General features: G+C 35.8%; 2 protein-coding genes across 15 annotated transcripts in view; one reads left to right on the top strand and one right to left on the bottom strand.

The window, feature by feature from the left end:
- Positions 1-20,568, bottom strand: part of RAPGEF2 (Rap guanine nucleotide exchange factor 2) — a 300,342-nt gene that overhangs the window by 121,468 nt on the left and 158,306 nt on the right. For 11 of the 13 annotated variants that reach the window (XM_037830929.1, XM_037830916.1, XM_037830921.1 and 8 more), the window contains exons 5-7: positions 4,498-4,573; positions 2,418-2,585; positions 30-47 (exon numbers count right to left, since the gene is read on the bottom strand). In XM_037830929.1, coding sequence (XP_037686857.1) covers positions 30-47; positions 2,418-2,585; positions 4,498-4,573 — 262 coding nt within the window. The remainder of the gene's footprint in view (positions 1-29; positions 48-2,417; positions 2,586-4,497; positions 4,574-20,568) is intronic. The other 2 variants (XM_037830918.1, XM_037830927.1) reach the window with 1 other exon arrangement.
- LOC119529980 (sorbitol dehydrogenase-like) lies at positions 8,735-9,902 on the top strand. 2 transcript variants are annotated; one of them, XM_037830937.1, is made up of 2 exons: positions 8,751-8,819; positions 8,850-9,902. In XM_037830937.1, exons 1-2 carry the CDS (start codon positions 8,784-8,786, stop codon positions 9,855-9,857), a joined length of 1,044 nt encoding a protein of 347 aa, XP_037686865.1. In that variant the 5' UTR covers positions 8,751-8,783; the 3' UTR covers positions 9,858-9,902. The 2 variants fall into 2 exon arrangements, with proteins under 2 accessions (XP_037686863.1, XP_037686865.1); XM_037830935.1 differs by having other exon boundaries at positions 8,735-9,902.

The following is a 20,568-nucleotide window of genomic DNA, read 5'->3' as shown; positions in this document are numbered from 1 at the left end:
GTGTTAGGAGACCACACAAATTACAATACCTGAGATTTAGTGCATTCCTTTGAGCCAAAATGAAATGAGTGCCATAAAGGAGGAAAGGAAAAGATGAACATTATCAGACATGCTATAGTACATCTGCCAAAATGAAGATCATGTTAAAATTAGGTTAAGAATGACTATACAGGATTGGCTATATGTATAATGTTTTCTATGTTTTTTCAGCCATGCACACTTGAAATGCACTTGCGATCATTTAAAATCACCTGTGAAGTATGACCATGCAATTCTTTTAAATAAACATTTCACTCTCAGTCCCACCCTACTAATTTCTTTCAAAAAGAAATATTTCTATTAAGAATAAGTAAATAAGACTTCAGGCTAATGAAGAATAATTTTAATTTAATTCTTTTTACCATGTGGCACCATATATATAAAGGAAAGTTTTGTTTTCCTATGGTAAAAGCATACATTTAGGTAAAATAATAAACAAATATAAACATAATTAAAACACAATTTTCACAAAAAGGAAAGGATCCAATACACTTAATTATGATCATGTTGTTGCTAATCTTAACTATTTTAGTAAAATTAATACCATGTCACGTGAGTAAACGAGTACATGATCCATTAGTAATCAAAATATTCATTCTAGTACTGAATTTTCCCTAATACAAGTATCCATTGACCAAGTAAAACATTTTTTAAAACGTTCTAAAAAAAAAAAAATTTTTTTTCTTGTAATAACAATTTTTTTAAAACTACACTTTAAAAAAAACTAGAGCAGGAAAGGAGAATCACATAGGGAAGGTAAGTAAAGCTTTCCATATTGGGGACAAGGGGGATGACTTGGGCAAGGAGAAAAAGTTTTGAAATTATTAAATCCACTTAAGTGGGCAAATGACTATAAAATTAAACCAATCAACCTTAAAACTAAATTTCAAATAACCCACTATTACAGTACAAAAATTGACTAGAAAAAACAATTCCAAAGCAGATAGAATGTTAACAATATTAGTGCTAGGCTAAAATATTATAACCTGTATTATACTACTAATATATATAACTATCTTTAATACATATTCCCTTCTTCCATTATGCTACATCAACACCAAAAACATTACCTTCTTTTATAGAAAATGGTAACAAAAAACCTTTCATAGTGTTTTTTTTTAACACCAATTCTCCCCAACAGATAAACAAAGCTGTCTCTGTATTGAGTAAAAAACAACCCTTTCCACATGAGCTCAATGAAATTATTCAACTATGAGATACATGTTAAATTAAAATAGTGCATGGGTAACAAGAAGAGTAGGCAAGGAGATGGTTGTCTAAACCACATTAAATATTCAAACACAAAGCTCTCTAAGAAACAGAAATATGACTACAAAATACCATATCATATCTCTAAAAGTCACTAAAAATTGAGTAGATAATTTTAATCCTATATACATTTTTCTATGTATTTTACATTTATTTTCAGAAAGAAAGATAAGGATGGATAAGAAAAGAAACAAAATGAGAAATGTAAAATAGTTGTCAATTACATCTTTATTTTTCTTATTTTTATTTTAAAATTAATTTCACATATAACGACTACTCATTTAATGGTACTATGTGTATAGATAAACTATCTTTCACCTTATCATGACATAGCCAAGAATTCAAGTTACTTTCTTTTTGAAAACAGATATCCTCAAATATATTTCAAACTATTTGGATTAGCTATAAAGGGAAACTTGCAAAGAGCAACAAAACAGAAAGATGGGAGTAAGAAGAATAAGGCTTTAAAACTGATTTGGGGTCTTGTGCAAATCACTTAATATCTGCATTTTGGTCTCCTCAAACAGAAAAAACGACGTTATTTATCAAAGATTTACTAAATAAATGACAATTAAGTGGGTGATAGCATTTAAGAGGATCTTTGAAACTATCAGAAATACTTCAGAGCATCTCCACACTGGGATTTTTAGAAGTATCATTTCAAATTATTTGTATATCACTTCATTGTATTAAAGACAAAAAAAACTCAGATAATATTCTCACAATGATATGAAAAGCTATGAAAAATAATACATAATTTTTATATATCTACATTTTTAATAAAAAGCAGGTATAATACCAATCATTTGTTGGGGGATGAAGTTTTAGATTAAGTTAAGAACTTAAAATATCTCAATTATAGTTTTACATCTTCATCGCAAAATTGATCCTCAAAGGGAATTTTAAGAAATAAAAGCTAAACAATGTTTCTGACATCTCATTAAATGCTTTTTAAAAAACTACTCTTATCTTGTATGTTTCCAGCAAAATCAAGTATATAATAGAAAAGAATTACTCATCAAAAACAGAGAATTTAAATATCCTCACAAAACTCCCAACAATCACAAAACACTGCAGATAAATAAAAATATTATGCTTTTATAACTTACCGTATGATAACCTCTGGGCAAAGGTGGTTTGCCCACAGGATAAGGATCCACAGTGTCAATAATTGTTTGTCTTTCACCTTTCTGGTTAATTTTTCTAAACCTTCTTCGAGATTGGCGATGAGAAGCTTGACGCTGAAAATATTCTTCATTTTCATCCATATAGTCCACCTGAAATAGGACCCCAAAAAAACTTCATTTATCCAAATACAACACCCTGTATAAATATGAGACAAAGAAAGAAACTTACAAATAGTTCATATCCATTCATTTTGCAAAGACATTTAAAGACAGACTTCAAGTGTGTTTGAATTTCTCTGGAACTAATCAGTTTTGAGTAACTTTTCTTTTATGAAGAAGCATTTTCAGTTCCACTTAGGGCAATAAGGGTAACTCCTGAATTTCCTGCAGTTTCAAAGGGAAGGATATTTTCAGTAGTCTTTGTACTGATTTATTAGCAAAAGATCTCACAGGATACATAACCGCTCATTGTAAAAAGAATCTCTGCATTGTTTTAACTAGAGCACAAGAATTACATGTATTTTGAGAAAATCTGTCTAAAAAAAATCCCCAAATCCCAAAAGACTCAAAAAAGAATGCTAGTAGAAAGGCTTGATAAATCATCTCAGGGTTTCTCTTCCTAGTTTTCTTTCTGTGGCTTCATTTTAATTTTTTTTATAAATAGTGCTATTTTAAAAATAATTCCTCATTTTGAACACTTTAGAAACTCTGGTGAATGGACTAACAGAAATCAAAAGTTACATCAGGTTAATCTTCATCACACATATGTATATAGGATTGTGAGTGTTCACAGTAGAGAACAGAGGCATGTCTGGATTCCAAGACTGTTCTCACACTGACAAACCTAGTAGTTTTTGTAACATGAGCAAGTGTAAAATACTAAAGGAATTTCAAAGATCAAAAAAACTTCAAAGAAATCCAAGAATTACACTAACAGAGCCCAGAATCTCCAACAAACATCTACAGCATTTTAAAAGACCTGCTGTTGGAAAATCCTATGTATCTGACTAAATATTTACCAATCCAAAGTCTTAACTCACTATGACGCATCTTTCTCACTAGGAGAAAATTTTGTGAAATTTTACCAACAATTTCCACTAGCTTTGATGAGGAAGTTCCCCTCTGACAGAATTCTGATGAGGAAGTTCCTCTCTGACAGAATTCCAGTCCTACATCTTGGGGGAAATCCCTAAATCTTCTCTGAAAATAGGCCTACAGTCACCTACTAAACATTTAATTAAACGTGAATAAAATCCTCCAATCCTCCCATCATCATAAATATTAGGCCATCTTTTATTTTACAAGGTTTTCCTTCCCAGATAGGATGGTGAATGGGAGACAAGCACATCAATTTCAACTGAATGTCTGGGCTGGGAGTGCCCCTCCCACCCCATCTTATTTTTGTTTCTGATTTTTAAAAAGGAATTCATATTATCTTATTTTTAAATCACTTTTATACAGTAAGGAAGAAGTATGACAAGCTTTCTAAAGCATCAGTAAAAATAATGTTGCTAACATCTAGTTTAACATTATATAATTTACATACAGTCTGTCTTATCTTAATACATTTTTTAAATTGTACAACTTGGTTAAAAGAGATAAAGATGTCAACCAAGTGTTCAACTAGCATACTGGTCCCCTAATTTTCTTGCAATTACTTTGAAGGGAATGAAGTGATTTCCTTATGTTAATTATTACAGAAATACACAGTACTGTGATTTATTTGAAATCACTCATTCCCATCAACATTTGGAGACCTAAAATCCTGCATTTCCAAGATTCTCTCCAAATTTCAGTTAAATAGCATTATCATAGACTGAATTATAAAGTTCAAGCAGCAAATATTTAGGCATTTCCTTTTAAAATATCCATCTTTTTCACTTATTTGAATCCTATAAATAATTACAATATTTATAAATTCTAATTCATAATAATGAAGTTATAAAATAAATATATCTAAAGTTATAAAATATATAATACATTATTATAAGTAGTTGTTAAAGTACCATTATTTCAAAAATGGGAGAGAGGGAGGCAGGAATGGTCACAAAACTACTCTTACCACAATCATTTCAGAAGGCTCTAAAACAATGCATTCACAGCCACGCCTAAAGCTTCCTGCAGAACGCTTGCCAAAACTAGAAAGAAAAAACATTAATGAGGATGACTTCAGATATTTAAGAAAACTAATTTGTGAATTTAAACTAATTCACCAAATAAACAGTGAAAAAGCAACTATAAAAACGTACATAAGAAAGACAAAGTATCTTTAAGCATCGTCTATACAAAGTGACACAGAAGAATTCAAATTCTTAAGTTTCAATCATATATTTTTCAGGAAAATTCCAACATAATGCTTTCAAATTCATAATGTAAGTAAAGAAGAATCAGTATGAGTTTCATGTTAGGTTATCTTAAATCATTCCCAGTTAGGTGATACTTTGGAATATTCCATTAGGGATGGGAATTATATCAATGGCAAATTATAAATATATCCAGAGTATAAAATACATTTAAATCTTTTTGTAACTTAACTTGCTTAGGTTAAACATTTCCTTCACCTAAAAAGCATATTTTTAAAAATTTTCCAATCAACTTATTGTAAATTTTTTAAGGAAAGAATATTCAACTTAAGGCTGCTTTTCCTGAACTATAAAATGATTTAAGCAATGTGCAGACTAGAAGCCTATTCCTCCTGAAAACTGCACTAGTGAAGTCAGATGCAGAACCCTTGCCCTCTCTGTGACAAACTCCCATTAACGCTAGAGATTTATTCTCCCTGACATAACTACATACAAACTACAACTATGAAGAGAGAATCCTAGAGAAGCTAAATAATCCTGATTTGCTTTAAAACTGTACAGACTATTCCTCATCCATTCACTACTCTCAAAAGTGTCCCTCCCTCCAAAGTCAACGGCATTAGTAACCATATTTAATAAACTAATCTCTAAGAAGAAAAAAATACTCCAAAGGATTATTTCATTGAGCAATTTTTTTTTCAAAAATTAATTAGACATTTTGAGTGATTCCTATGGAAATTACTGCTCGTTTTAAACCTTCCTTTATGTCTTTTCTTTGGACACAGTGTAGTACTATGTACTGGAAAACAATGATGAGAAACTCACCTAAGAGGAAGAAAACAGAAAAGCTAACACTCTCCCTCTATCATTTGGGATCTCCAAAACCAATCTGACTACTAAATTTTACTCATTTGTAAGATTATCAGTGTAGACTAGGCCATCACTTAAGTCCTTTCCTGCTCTAAAATTCTGGGTTTCTATGAAAATCAAAAACAGAATCATTCTTAAAATATCTGAGATATTATCTTTAAAATATTCATATATACATTTACAGAAAACACAAACACACAAACACATTATTAGTGCTTTTTTAAGTGGAAAATATTTTGCCAAGAAATATAGAATAAATCTATCTTCTTTTTCATGTTACTTCTTGTACGATTAAAATAACGTGAAATTTTAAATATTCTTTTTCTCTTTTACAATTAAATTCCACTGAAATTCTATAAACTGCTCAATCCATAAGGAAAACATTTTTGGTTTGTGAAACTACCTCAGTGTAACTTAATTTGTTGCAATGAAGTTATAATTTAATGATACAATACAAAGTCAAGAAATCATCTCTATGTGTTAGTAAAATATATGGCATGTTCCATGATATCATTACCCATTTAATCCTGCTATGCAACCAGGTAAAAATATTCCTGCATGTTTAAAGTTTATTACTAAATAAAACAAATTATATTATATTAAAAAACTACAGAAAATCATGATTGTGAGACTCTAGTTTTATTGCATTTTATTAAATTATACAACCAGACAGGATTTATAAATGTAACAATCAGATGGTTTTCCTTTTTTGAAAGGTAATGTAATCAAAATCATAAATGTAATGCACATGGTGCTCATATAAAACTTAATAAAGAATAAAACATGCTAGAATTGAGTTGCTTAAAAATTTTAAAAGAAGGAGTAATGTCTATAGAAGTAAACTATATCATAGTCATTTCTTGCACCAACAATTCCCTATTTCCTGTACCCATAAGCCATGAGAGCTACAGAATTTAATGGATAGAAAGATACTCCTACTTAAGGTGCTTGCACTAAAACTATTACGGGGGAGGCGGAGAGTGAAAAGTTCCCATCCCCTAAAAAGTGCTATAAAAAATATCTCCAAGAGAGTCTTTTGGGCAGTGAGCTGCACTAGACTCTGAAGAAACTCTCTTTGCAGCCACTCTGACAGAAAACTCAAGTTCCACTGGCACAAAGACGTGAATAGTAGGAGAAATAGTAGACTCTCCATCAGTCAAGTTTTCGAGTACAATGAGTGGGAAAAGTAAATGAATCCAAGGAAACACATTAATGGGAAGAATAAGTTACTTCATTTATCCAAAAGCCTGTTTTCTCAAATATGGTCAAGAGCCCAGAAGGAAACAGGGGTTTCAAAGGAGTGAAAGAATAGGCTGTGAATGCATGCAGGAGAGTGACAATGTCCTGGCGTCTAGGCTCTCTGGTAGAGATGACTTACTCTTTTTAGCTTAGAAACCAGAAGCTGTGAGGCGTGAAGGATGCTTCTAGAGGCAGGATCAGAGAGAGTAATGAGAAATAAGAGCCTAAAATCCTTTAAAGGCCACAAAAGATGTTTACTACTATTAGCTGATTCTTTGAAACAATAAATATATAAACAAAAGTAAATATTATTTACTAAGTTTTCAAACCTTTCATCAAGTTCTATAACAAATTTTTAATAATTCTGTTCTGGAAGTAAAGAGATAAAAAGGTAATCAGCCCTGGGTATTACCAATCCAACAGGCCAAGCCCTCAATGTTGGGGTTTGCCCTTAGGAAACTTACTCCTACAAAGGAGAAGCTAAGCCCACTTATAATTATGCCTGAGAGTCACCCTCAGCGAACCTCTTTCGTTGCTCAGATGTGGACTCTTTCTCTCAGCCAACTCTACAGGCAAACTCACTGTTCCCACCACCCCAGCTACATGGGACATGACTCCTGAGGATGAGCCTGGCCCTGGCATCATGGGATTGAGAAAGCCTCTGTGACAAGAAGGGGGAAAAGAAATGAAACAAACTAAAGTTTCGGCAGCTGAGAGATTTCAAATGGAGTCAAGAGGTCACTCTTATGCATTATATAGATATTCCTTTGTAGTTTTTAGTGTATTGAAATAGCTAGAAGGAAATACCTGAAACTGCTGAACTGTAATCCAGTAGGTTTGATTCCTGAAGATGACTGTATAACTATTTTGTTTTTATGGTGTGACTACGTGATTGTGAAAACCTTATGAGTGACACCCCCTTTATCCAGGGCATGACATCTGAGTAAGAAAATAAAGACAAAAATAAATAAATAATGGGGGGGGTGAGGGGTATGGGATCCTTTGGGTGTTTTTTATTTTTACTTTTGTTATTTTTATCTTTTTTTGCAGTAACGAAAATGTTCAAAAATTGATTGTAGTGATGAATGCCACAACCAATATACCATGAACCGTTGATTGTATACTTTGCATGATTATCTGGTATATGAACTTATCTCAATAAAACTGTATTTAAGAAAATGCAATCAGATAGAGAAGTCTGGAGATAAGACTGATGGTATTAAGATCAAGTCTTTTAAATATTCTAGATGATTTAGTAAACAAAAATGGAAGGAAATCTCAAGTTTGCAAATGACACTTTAGGAGAGTAAAATGCAAAACAAAGCCAATAGGAATAAACTATAAGGTCATCTTATAAAGTTTTACAGGAATGCAGGAAAGCAATCATCAGAGTGTCCAATGTACATAATGAAGTAGTCAAAATGAAAGCTATCAAATATACATAATATTATACTGAACAAGAAGGGGTTCTTATTTTTTGGTTAAATTCAGGAATGAAAACAAGATGACTTTAATATCATTAGCACAATAAGCTTTTAATACAATGAGTAACAACTGATAAAGACAAATCTCAAAATGTTTTGTCCTCCATACTAGGAAGGAATCAAAACAAAATTGATTATATATATGCTTATAGAAAACCATGTAAATCTACTGCTAGGGTATTACCCTAGAAAAAGTTTCTAAGGGGAAGAACACATAACTGGAAAGTTTCCAACAAAAAGCGACTAGGAAAATTAAGGAGGTAAAAAAAATGCTTTCTCTAAGACCACAGGCATTCAACATTATTAGCAGCTAAAAGGAAAGTTGGTATCATTTATTTTTCTAAAATAATTAGTTAAGAAAATTTAGGAATGATATACATTTAAAAAGAACATGGGTAGAGCTTCCAAGCACCCTGCGGAGTCCATCATCGACCCCAGAGGGAACGAGCAACATGGCGGCGGCGGCCCAGCCCGAGAACCTCTCCTTGGTAGTTCACGGAGCCGGGGACCTGCGGCTGGAGAACTACCCCATCCCTGAACCAGGCCCAAATGAAGTGCTGCTGAAGATGCATTCAGTTGGAATCTGCGGCTCAGATGTCCACTACTGGCAGCATGGTCAAATTGGGGATTTCGTTGTGAAAAAGCCCATGGTGCTGGGGCATGAAGCTTCAGGAACAGTTGTAAAAGTGGGATCGCTGGTAAAGCACCTAAAAGCAGGTGACCGTGTTGCCATTGAGCCTGGTGCCCCCAGAGAAACTGATGAATTCTGCAAGATTGGCCGATACAATCTGTCCCCATCTATCTTCTTCTGTGCCACACCCCCTGATGATGGGAACCTCTGCCGATTCTACAAGCACAATGCAGATTTCTGCTACAAGCTTCCTGACAACCTCACTTTTGAGGAAGGGGCCCTGATTGAGCCTCTGTCTGTCGGGATCCATGCCTGCCGGCGAGCTGGAGTCACCCTGGGGAACAAGGTCTTTGTCTGTGGAGCTGGGCCAATTGGACTGGTCACTTTGCTTGTAGCCAAGGCAATGGGAGCTGCTCAAGGGGTGGTAACTGATCTGTCTGCCTCTCGGTTGTCCAAAGCCAAGGAATTAGGGGCCGATCTCATCCTCCAGGTCTCCAAGGAGAGCCCTCAAGAAATTGCCAGTAAAGTAGAAAGTCTGCTGGGATGCAAGCCGGAAATCACCATCGAGTGCACGGGGGCAGAGGCCGCCATCCAGGCGGGCATCTACGCCACCCGTTCTGGTGGGACCTTGGTGCTAGTGGGGCTGGGCCCCGAGATGTCCACCGTGCCCCTCGTGCATGCGGCTACCCGGGAAGTGGATATCAAAGGCGTGTTTCGATACTGCAACACATGGCCGATGGCAATTTCAATGCTTGCATCCAAGTCCGTGAATATTAAGCCCTTGGTCACCCATAGGTTTCCTCTGGAGAGAGCTCTGGAGGCCTTTGAAACATCCAGAAGGGGACTGGGGCTGAAGGTCATGCTCAAGTGTGATCCCAATGACCAGAATCCCTGATGTTAATTGGGGTCTGCCCTCATCCCCACTCTCCCAGTATTTCGGGGGCTGAATGGCTGGGCAGGGGTAGGCTTTGATGCTGAAGTTTCTTTTTGAATGGTGATAGTAATTGCAATAATTCATTATAATTAGGGAGCCTTACGCAAAGGAGGAGTGTAACTTAATGCCTTCCAGATACTAGTAGAGATTGTTTGGGGGAACTTATAGCCATGATGACCTGTTCATGCTGAGCAAAGTTCAAGTGGAGCAGAGTTTGACAGGCAGTTGCTGGAAACTCCCCTTCTTCCTGGAGAGCCTTAGTTGAGCAAGGAGGGTAAATTGCTCTTTGAGTTCCTGCTTCTACCATGACTGTGGCCAGGTGCGGGGTGGGGGTGAGTTATGAGGAGACAGCTTCATCAAAATGTAACTGGCCTGAAGCTGATTTTCCTGAAAATCTGCAACTCCAAGTCTGTTTTTCCACATTTTTCGTTTAGAGCCCAGTGTTTCTGGAAGTAATTGCTATTTGATTTAATGATAAAAGGAGAAAGAGAAAAGGACCTAGCCTTCCTGGATCCAGGATAATTTTAAAACCAATCAAATAAAACCAAAATCCTATGTGAGATCAGACCAGCTTGTATTCCCCAAATGTGGAAATAGTTAGGGGCCTTCTCATCACTGCTTGAAGATTGCCTTTTTTCAACTCCTAAGAATTCTGTGTAATTTAATTTGCAGGATGAAAAACCACCTTTCCCATCACTCCCCACCCCCAGCCCTAGGCAAACTCCGGGGCAGCCACTGTGGGCTCCCTTGTTGCTACGCAGCCAGGAGAGTCCTACCTAAGGACGGTCATGGTGAGACTTGAAATTGCCAAAGTTGTTTGGTCAGTCTTCCCCAGCCCACGGGATTAGAACTTCCTTCTAGGCCCTCTTGAACTTACTAATGATTATTAGACAATTCCATTTAATTCTGGTAATTATAAACGGAAAACCTTCCTGTTCTCAAAAGCAGTGAAGGTTCTATTTCTGGACCTGTGGCCAGACCAATCTTATTTTAATTGTGGGGTTGTCCATGTAAGATTTGGATCCAAGTCACATCATGCCCACTTCTGACTGAGATAATTCATCAAAGAGGATACAGTAGCTGTGACATAGCTTAGACTTTGAGCTTTAATTTCTCACTTCAGCTGGGGAGGAGTGTGGTTTCAAGAGGTTCTGGTTTTCTTGTGATGAAGGAAGGCTGACCAGTGCCTGGAATTTGTCAAACTGCTTAGGGTAATAAATTCTGCTTTCGTGCTCCGACTAAAAAAAAAAAAAAAAAAAAAAAAAAAAGAACATGGGTAACTTAAAGTACACCCATAATTTTCAGGGTTTTAAAAAAAAATCAGAAATAGTTAGGGATTACCCAAAGGCATAGACTATATTTTGCTACAAATGTTACTGGTGCCACTGTCAGATATGGGACAATTAGTCCTATCAAATACAGTGTTCTTTTTTGTCATTAAGTCTTATAAAGAGAACATACCAGGACTTTTGTTTTAATGGCTTTGGGTTTCTTGGCAAAAAATTTTGGACTAGATTTTTTTTAAAAGCAGGAATCCTACTTTGGAAAAACAGTAACAAACCAAGGACAAAGAGAAGAATTAAGTTTGAAGTCTGAACTATACCCTTATAAACCTGGAATCGATTAAGTGATACAGGTTTTGGGTGAAAGGGGAGCCAGGAAGAAATGAGGAGAAGGTAAACAAGTATTACTCAAATGTTTCAAATCATACTTCTGAAAATCAAAAGAGTTAATTATACCTATAATTTTCTTTTACACAGCATTAATCCCATTTTTTTATCCATAGCCATCAATAAGAGGTCCTCTCTCCTTCTCTGTATATATAATTATATACACATGGTTCCTCTTCCAATCACTCATTGAAAACACACTACAGAATCAATATTGCAATATAAGCTCTGTATTCAATACAGAGCTTATAAAAACTCAATAAATATCATCCCTATTCTTAAGTAGCTTATATTCTAATGGAAGGTTAAGTACACAAATAACTGTAATAAGACACAGATCAGTAAGCACTGTGATTTTTTTTAAAAGTGTCATATTTGTCTACTACAATTGTTATCTCAAAGCCAAAACGGACTTATAGAATTTCAGAGCTGAGAAAACTCATATAGCACAGGGTATCTCAGCATTTTTTCTTCAGCTTCACACCTCAAAGTATGCCACAGTCCAATTTGCTACATTGCAGGTCCTCAAACAAATGGGTTTAGAAAAAGGCTCCCAAAAGATTATCATATGTATGACCCATCCCACTCTACTCTCCCCCTGAGAACCACCCCTGCAGTTTCTCATTTCACAGATAGAGAAAATTAAGCCCAAGTGGGAAAAATGAGATGCCCAGATAACAATCAGACTCCATGACTGGACTCCATTATACTATGATGACTTTAGCCTTTCTCTTGCTTTCTTCTATAGTCCTTTTCCACATTCAATACTGTAACATCTAATCTTTGGTAAGCTTGCTGTGTATGAGAAATAGTTTCCCCATCTCCTCGAGAATATTGCTTTGGTACATCAAATTCCCCCATAAAGAATCACCCAATGACAAGTCAAGAACAGAGGTACACTGATAGGTGGATTCTCAGTGGCTGGCTATGCTCACTCAGTAGCTCACTGAGTGAAAAAGACACATCAGCATCTGCAAATCAGAGGGCAATTCAAATTTAGCAAAATTACAAATGACCATTATGAGTTTTAGGATTACCCATGAGTAGTCAACTATGAATGTCAGATCAATTAAACAAAAAAAAAAAGTTATCTCCCGACAGCTGCTGTCAGAACTTCAATAAGTAGAACATCTGCTTCTTTAAAATGGCACTCATAATATCACATACCAAGATAAACAAAGATATTTTTAAAGTTTAAACTCCTTAATTTTAAAAGTTACATAGCTTGGTATTTTTTTTTTTTTAACTTCAAGTTAAACATCTTTTAAGATTTGTCTCAGTGTTCTAGTAGTGTCACGGTCTCTGTGTGCACTCACATATATGTAAGTGTATAGGAGTATATAACATGTAAGAATTAATACACATATAAAGAAAACTGTCTTTCAAAAGCAAGAAAGTTATAGGTAACAATTATCTATGAGACTTGGTCTGAATTTTACATTTTAGTCTTTTCTAGACAAGATAACCCTTTGAAAACAGGCCATAAAGTCAGAGAGAGAAAGAGAACGAGAAAGGAGAAGGGGGAATGTAGTTTATGGTATACGTGCTATAAGAACATTGACAGTCATCTCGTTCTACATAAGATGAAGAGTATATCATGATAGTCTATTTTAAACCCTTCTAGGTTGTTCTGTATAAATATACTATACAGCTTGGCTTTCAACAAGTCAGTCTCAATGTAAATTTTAGAATGACCTTATGATCTTACTTTAAATAACCAAAGATGACAACTGAAAGTGAGGCAGGTTTATTTTGGGTCATTCCGTTGGCTCCCCTAAAAAAGAAAACATTTAAACTCACCAGAAGATGATTAATGAAAAGACCACTTGCAGTAAAACAAGCATATTAATTTCTAAATGCTTTATCTCAGGGGCTAGTACTCCTCAGTGCTACCAACTAGGGAATGGCTGCTCCAAAAACAATGTTAACAACACAGATTTGATTTCCATTAAATTAAGTCTTGTGGAAGTTTTTGTATAGAACAAATCAAAAATTAATTATTACACATTGTTCTCAAAATTGAAATAAATTACAGGTGCAAAATGGCATGATTTTATAATACTAAAAATATGTAGACAAAAAAATTACTCAAAGTACTCTTCTACATAATGTAAAATAAAGAATTTTAATAGCATGCTAAACTTACTTCAAGTTCAAGACTCACAACAAGAACACAAAGGTCCGAAAATAAAAAGTCTTACCTAGTTTTCATAAATACCCACAGGTAATGAAACACTGGACAGAGAGCTGCAGGCTCTTACTCTGGTAAGGCCGGCTTGTACTAAGTTTCCGTAGCCACATTTTTGCCTCCCACCCTAAAAGTTGAGTCAAGAGCACTCTCTACCAAATAGTGTGAGTTTTCCACGAAAGGCAGTCACTGAGCACAGAAGCCTCTTCTGTCAGTGTCCCTAATCATGCCCTTTGTATGGGCCTCCACATTCTTCTTGTACATCAGAACTATCCAGTGGAATGCAATTTCTCAGTACCGGAATGTAAACTTATTCACGTCAGGCTATACTCAGCAAGGGAACATACAGCAAGCAGTCAAGCTAAGATTATACTGGTGGGCAATAGCATTTCACAAAATGATTAAAAATGTAATACATAAAGATATCAATTTTTCCCACCTTCATTTGTAATGATTGCTAGGCAGTTTACCAAATTTTATTTTCCCCCTTAAAAATCTAGTAAATGACTGCTGCTTCAAAACCATTAACTATTTATTTATTTAGAACTTATAAGAACATTTACATGACATTACCTTTAAATAGTAGAGTAAAAAATAAGGAAGAAAAAAATTAACTGCTGATGTCATGAACTCTACTCTTAAAAATTAATATACAGGAACAAATTGTAATAGAAGCATAAAAATGAAAGTGGAACAAAAGACTTGCCATTAAAATACATTTCATCTTTTTTAATATTTTGGCCTTATATACTTATTAGTTTAACCAAAAAAAAAAACGGTCACTTAAAACACAAATATAATCCACACAAAGTACTCATATTAATTAAGTGTGTATGTGTATGTATCTAAAGCATGGACTTTAACAGACATATTTCAGAATTAAGTATTTGGAAAACTGAAAATATATTTAAGAGCATGTTTAAATGAAATTTAGAAATATTCTAACAATCATCACAAATTAACAGAGTTTTGTTCCTCTGCACAGTGAATCTCAACATTTAACTTTTGCTTATAAAAACAGACCACAAGAAAAAAATTACAAGTGAAGGCCTCATAGCTATGTTTTCTGCCCTCGGCTCATTCCTCAGTAGCTTGTCTTCTACCTAACAACAGTAGAAAACATCCCAGAGTTACTAAATATTTCATATTTACACTATTAACATTTTAATTCCTTAAAAAAAAATCTAACCTTCACTGTCTTCAATATCTTTGAAGCACCAGTAACAGCAGTAGTGCTGCCACCTCTATAAGAGCTCTTGTCTCTGCAGCACTGAGCATTCCCCATTTCCCTGTGTGTTTTCTCTCAGTGAGTCCATGCCGCTGTAGCTTGTGCAGAGCCAACATTCCTTCTGACGGCTAATTTCCTGCTTCGATGACCCACCCACCTCTCCTGGCTGCAGTTATGTGTTACGCGTGTTGTATGGGTACAGTTTCCGCATACCAGCCTCATGACCTCAGCGACTGCCTGACAGACGCTCTTTATCAATTTCTATTAATTCATTATCTACTCTCTTTCAAGTCAAGGGTAAGAAGGAAAATCTGCAATGTCTGTTCTCCTATGAGTCTTCAAGGTCAAATGCTTAGATATGCTCAGCAATGCAATTTTGTTATTAAAATTTACCCACGCTAGCTGCTTTCCACAAAAGGGAGGCTGAATTGTATACCTGGCCTGAGGGATTATCATGGAAAAAACTAACATAAATATATATATCAAAACAGCATAGGAAAAGTTGAAAAAAAACTGCTTTTGCTCTGGACTTTACCTTCAAGAGAAAAATGGTGGCTCTTACCTCAGCTGTATTGGGGTGAAGAAAGCAAGCAATTTTTCTCTCTTGACACAATCTAAACCAGCAGAGGACAGTGTTGTGATGATTACACTTGGGTAGAGCCTAGGTCCTCGTGACCAAACTGCTAGAGAACAGCTCAGTTAAACTGATGTGCTGCTATCAAGTCTACACTGTGGCACAAACAGGTCTATGCTGATCGCAGTGCTTTGTACACAGATGGCAGCTGATCAGTTTGTGTAACAGTTATGGTCCATAACAGCTTTTTCCTTCAGCAAATAGACACATGCCTTACCCAAAATGCCTTTGTTAAATATTCACCAGAACATGGTGCAAAGCTGGCCATGTGTATACAAGTTGAACAAAAAAAAGAAGCTTAGCTCTAATAACTTATCTAACAAATTATCTTATTTTTATAAAATACCTTAATGAGGTAAAATAAACAATTACATTGTTTTTAAAAAAACAAAACAGATCTATATAACTTATTGGTGAGAAACATGGCAGATAAATTAATGAATGGTTTAAACTGGCCCTAAGTCAGTAAAAACCTTAATTGGTCTAAGGAACCAACCAAGATCTCAAGAATGGCAACCAAAATCTTATATTCTTAAAAGGCTTAAATGGATGGCACCAAAACCCAGACACCAGCCTCCCCAAAATCTGACACATACTTTAAAAGAAGTTGAAATAGCAGGCATGCCTTTGTAAGATATGACCTAAACAGATATTCAGGTCACTTGAATAATCTTGCATTCATAATTCTTAGACAATAAAAGAACACAATTCCAAGAAAGGAAAAGCATAAATGCAAACATGTAATTACATATTATATAATGTAACATATAATTTATAAAGATATATGTAATTACATATTATATAATGCAGAATATAATTTATAAAGACAGTAATAAAATGCCAATTTATTTAATATATCTGAATGAAAAGTGGATATTTCAGATGAGCCACACACCTTGTTTTGTACACAAAAGACTACTGCTCCTAATTCTACCAAGAAGTAATACTAGCAATATGGTTTAACTGGTGTTCCAGATGTTCCCTTACAAAATGAGGTAATAAAAAGATATTACTTATCATCAAAAAATTAAATTAAATATTTAGGTATAAGTTTAATGGCAGGTGTGCCTGACCTGTATACTAAAAACTACAAAGGGAAGTTAAACTTTCAAAAGAAAATTAAAGACCTAAATAAATGGAAATATATATCATGTTCATGGACTGGAAGGCTCAATATTGTTAAAACAGCAATCCTTCAGAAATTGATTCACAAATTCAGAGCAAACTCTAATAAACATTTTTGACAAAATTGACAAGCTAATTTTAAATATTATATGGAGTAATAAAAACACGTCCACACAAATATCATGTGCATAGCAGTTAAAAAATGGAAGCAACCCAAACCACCATTTTCAAATTAATGTTTTGTAAAAATATCAGTACTACCTCAAGTTGACAAAATTAAATAGGATTTGTGAAATCTGGCATCAACTTTATATAAGGAGTAGCAACATATTGCATGGCTTGGTCAAGACAGGCCATGAGATAGTTCTACATTGAGATGCTCCAATACTGAATGCATGCCTCTTTAAACAAAACAAGGTTAGTACCTATATATTTTAAGTCATACCTTGAAGTCATACAGTTTAAATAATTCATATGCCGTTCTGTCTCCCACCTCTCCACAAAAAATTAACTGTGGCACAAACAAGTTGTAAGTTCCTTTGCACTTAGCAATAGATAAATAATTCAAACCTCTTACTGAAAAAAATAATTTGTATTTCATGGACATACATGTAAAAGTTCAAAACATGTATGAAATATTATAGTTACTTCTGCAAGAGAAATCAAACATCACTGCAAATAAGGATGTCCAGGATGAACTATTATATACTCATTTATACTAAGGATCATAAATAGCAAATTCCCTGACTAAAGACTTCAAGCATCAGAAGACCCATGATGTCACATCAACTATAGACCCCAAAACATCAGAGTTCTTTTCTTTGAGGCTACTTACTTTGTTAACACACTACCAATGCCAGCCTTCCAAACACCACGAAAGCCTGCATTTATATGAACAACAAATTTGTGAAGGTGTAGTTATAGCAACCAAATTCCCAACTTGATTCAGCAATTGAACTCCCTCTAGAGAACAGCTTTGCTCTGTGCATCAGGTATCACATCATAATATGATTTAAAAGGACAAGGGTGGGAATCAGGGAGGCGGGGCAAGATGGCAGACTGGTGAGCTGTATGTTTTAGTTACTCCTCCAGGAAAGTAGGTAGAAAGCCAAGAACTGCGTGGACTGGACACCACAGAGCAATCTGACTTTGGGCATACTTCATACAACACTCATGAAAACGTGGAACTGCTGAGATCAGCGAAATCTCCCAATACAGAAAGCTTCAAACACTTGCTATTTGGGCAGGTCAAGTCAAGAGCAGAACTAGGAGAGCTCTGAGACAAAACGCAATAATCCAGTGGCTGAGAAAATTCACTAAACACCACAACTACCCAAGAAAAGGGGGTGTCCGCTCACAGCCATCATCCTGGTGGACAGGAAACACTCCGGCCCATCAGCAGCCCCATAGCCCAGAACTGCCCCAGACAACCCAGTGTGACGGAAGGGCTTCAAATAACAGGCACACACCACAAAACTGGGCGTGGACATTAGCCTTCCCTGCAACCTCAGCTGATTGTCCCAGAGTTGGGAAGGTAGAGCAGTGTGAATTAACAAAGCCCCATTCAGCCATCATTTCAGCAGACTGGGAGCCTCCCTATACAGCCCAGCAGCCCAGAACTGCCCTGGGGGGACGGCACTCACCTGTGACATAGCACAGTCATCCCTCAACAGAGGACCCGGGGTGCACGGCCTGGAAGAGGGGCCCACTTGCAAGTCTCAGGAGCCATACGCCAATACCAAGCACTTGTGGGTCAGTGGCAGAGACAAACTGTGGCAGGACTGAACTGAAGGATTAGACTATTGCAACAGCTTTAAAACTCTAGGATCACCAGGGAGATTTGATTGTTAGAGCCACCACCCCCCCTCCCTGACTGCCCAGAAACATACCCCATATACAGGGCAGGCAACACCAACTACACACGCAAGCTTGGTACACCAATTGGACCCCACAAGACTCACTCCCCCACTCACCAAAAAGGCTAAGCAGGGGAGAACTGGCTTGTGGAGAACAGGTGGCTCGTGGACGCCACCTGCTGGTTAGTTAGAGAAAGTGTACTCCACGAAGCTGTAGATCTGATAAATTAGAGATAAGGACTTCAATTGGTCTACAAATCCAAAAAGAACCCTATCAAGTTCAGCAAATGCCACGAGGCCAAAAACAACAGAAAATTATAAAGCATATGAAAAAACCAGACGATATGGATAACCCAAGCCCAAGCACCCAAATCAAAAGACCAGAAGAGACACACCACCTAGAGCAGCTACTCAAAGAACTAAAGATGAACAATGAGACCATAGTACGGGAGATAAAGGAAATCAAGAAGACCCTAGAAGAACATAAAGAAGACATTGCAAGACTAAATAAAAAAATGGATGATCTTATGGAAATTAAAGAAACTGTTGACCAAATTAAAAAGATTCTGGACACTCACAGTACAAGACTAGAGGAAGTTGAACAATGAATCAGTGACCTCGAAGATGACAGAATGGAAAATGAAAGCATAAAAGAAAGAATGGGGAAAAAAATTGAAAAAATCGAAATGGACATCAGGGATATGATAGATAATATGAAACGTCCAAATATAAGACTCATTGGTGTCCCAGAAGGGGAAGAAAAGGGTAAAGGTCTAGGAAGAGTATTCAAAGAAATTGTTGGGGAAAACTTCCCAAATCTTCTAAACAACATAAATACACAAATCATAAATGCTCAGCGGACTCCAAATAGAATAAATCCAAATAAACCCACTCCGAGATGTATACTGATCACACTATCAAACACAGAAGAGAAGGAACAAGTTGTGAAAGCAGCAAGAGAAAAGCAATTCACCACACACAAAGGAAACAGCATAAGACTAAGTAGTGACTACTCAGCAGCCACCATGGAGGCGAGAAGGCAGTAGCACGATATATTTAAAATTCTGAGTGAGAAAAATTTCCAGCCAAGAATACTTTATCCAGCAAAGCTCTCCTTCAAATTTGAGGGAGAGCTTAAATTTTTCACAGACAAACAAATGCTGAGAGAATTTGCTAACAAGAGACCTGCCCTACTGGAGATACTCAAGGGAGCCCTACAAACAGAGAAACAAAGAAAGGACAGAGAGACTTGGAGAAAGGTTCAGTACTAAAGAGATTCGGTATGGGTACAATAAAGGATATTAATAGACAGAGGGGAAAAATATGACAAACATAAACCAAAGGATAAGATGGCTGATTCAAGAAATGCCTTCACGGTTATAACGTTGAATGTAAATGGATTAAACTCCCCAATTAAAAGATATAGATTCGCAGAATGGATCAAAAAAAATGAACCATCAATATGTTGCATACAAGAGACTCATCTTAGACACAGGGACACAAAGAAACTGAAAGTGAAAGGATGGAAAAAAATATTTCATGCAAGCTACAGCCAAAAGAAAGCAGGTGTAGCAATATTAATCTCAGATAAAATAGACTTCAAATGCAGGGATGTTTTGAGAGACAACGAAGGCCACTAAGTACTAATAAAAGGGGCAATTCAGCAAGAAGAAATAACAATCGTAAATGTCTATGCACCAAACCAAGGTGCCACAAAATACATGAGAGAAACACTGGCAAAACTAAAGGAAGCAATTGATGTTTCCACAATAATTGTGGGAGACTTCAACACATCACTCTCTCCTATAGATAGATCAACCAGACAGAAGACCAATAAGGAAATTGAAAACCTAAACAATCTGATAAATGAATTAGATTTAACAGACATCTACAGGACATTACATCCCAAATCACCAGGATACACATACTTTTCTAGTTCTCATGGAACTTTCTCCAGAATAGATCATATGC

Source organism: Choloepus didactylus, chromosome 3 (assembly GCF_015220235.1).
Source record: "Choloepus didactylus isolate mChoDid1 chromosome 3, mChoDid1.pri, whole genome shotgun sequence".
Taxonomy (NCBI): Eukaryota; Metazoa; Chordata; class Mammalia; order Pilosa; family Megalonychidae; genus Choloepus; species Choloepus didactylus.
Note: the sequence above shows the minus strand (reverse complement) of the source record. Positions and strands in the feature narration are given on the sequence as shown.

What these genes read in the sequence shown, in the direction of transcription:
- LOC119529980 (XM_037830935.1), top strand. Translation starts at nt 8,784, where the DNA reads ATGGCGGCGGCGGCCCAGCCCGAGAACCTCTCCTTGGTAGTTCACGGA.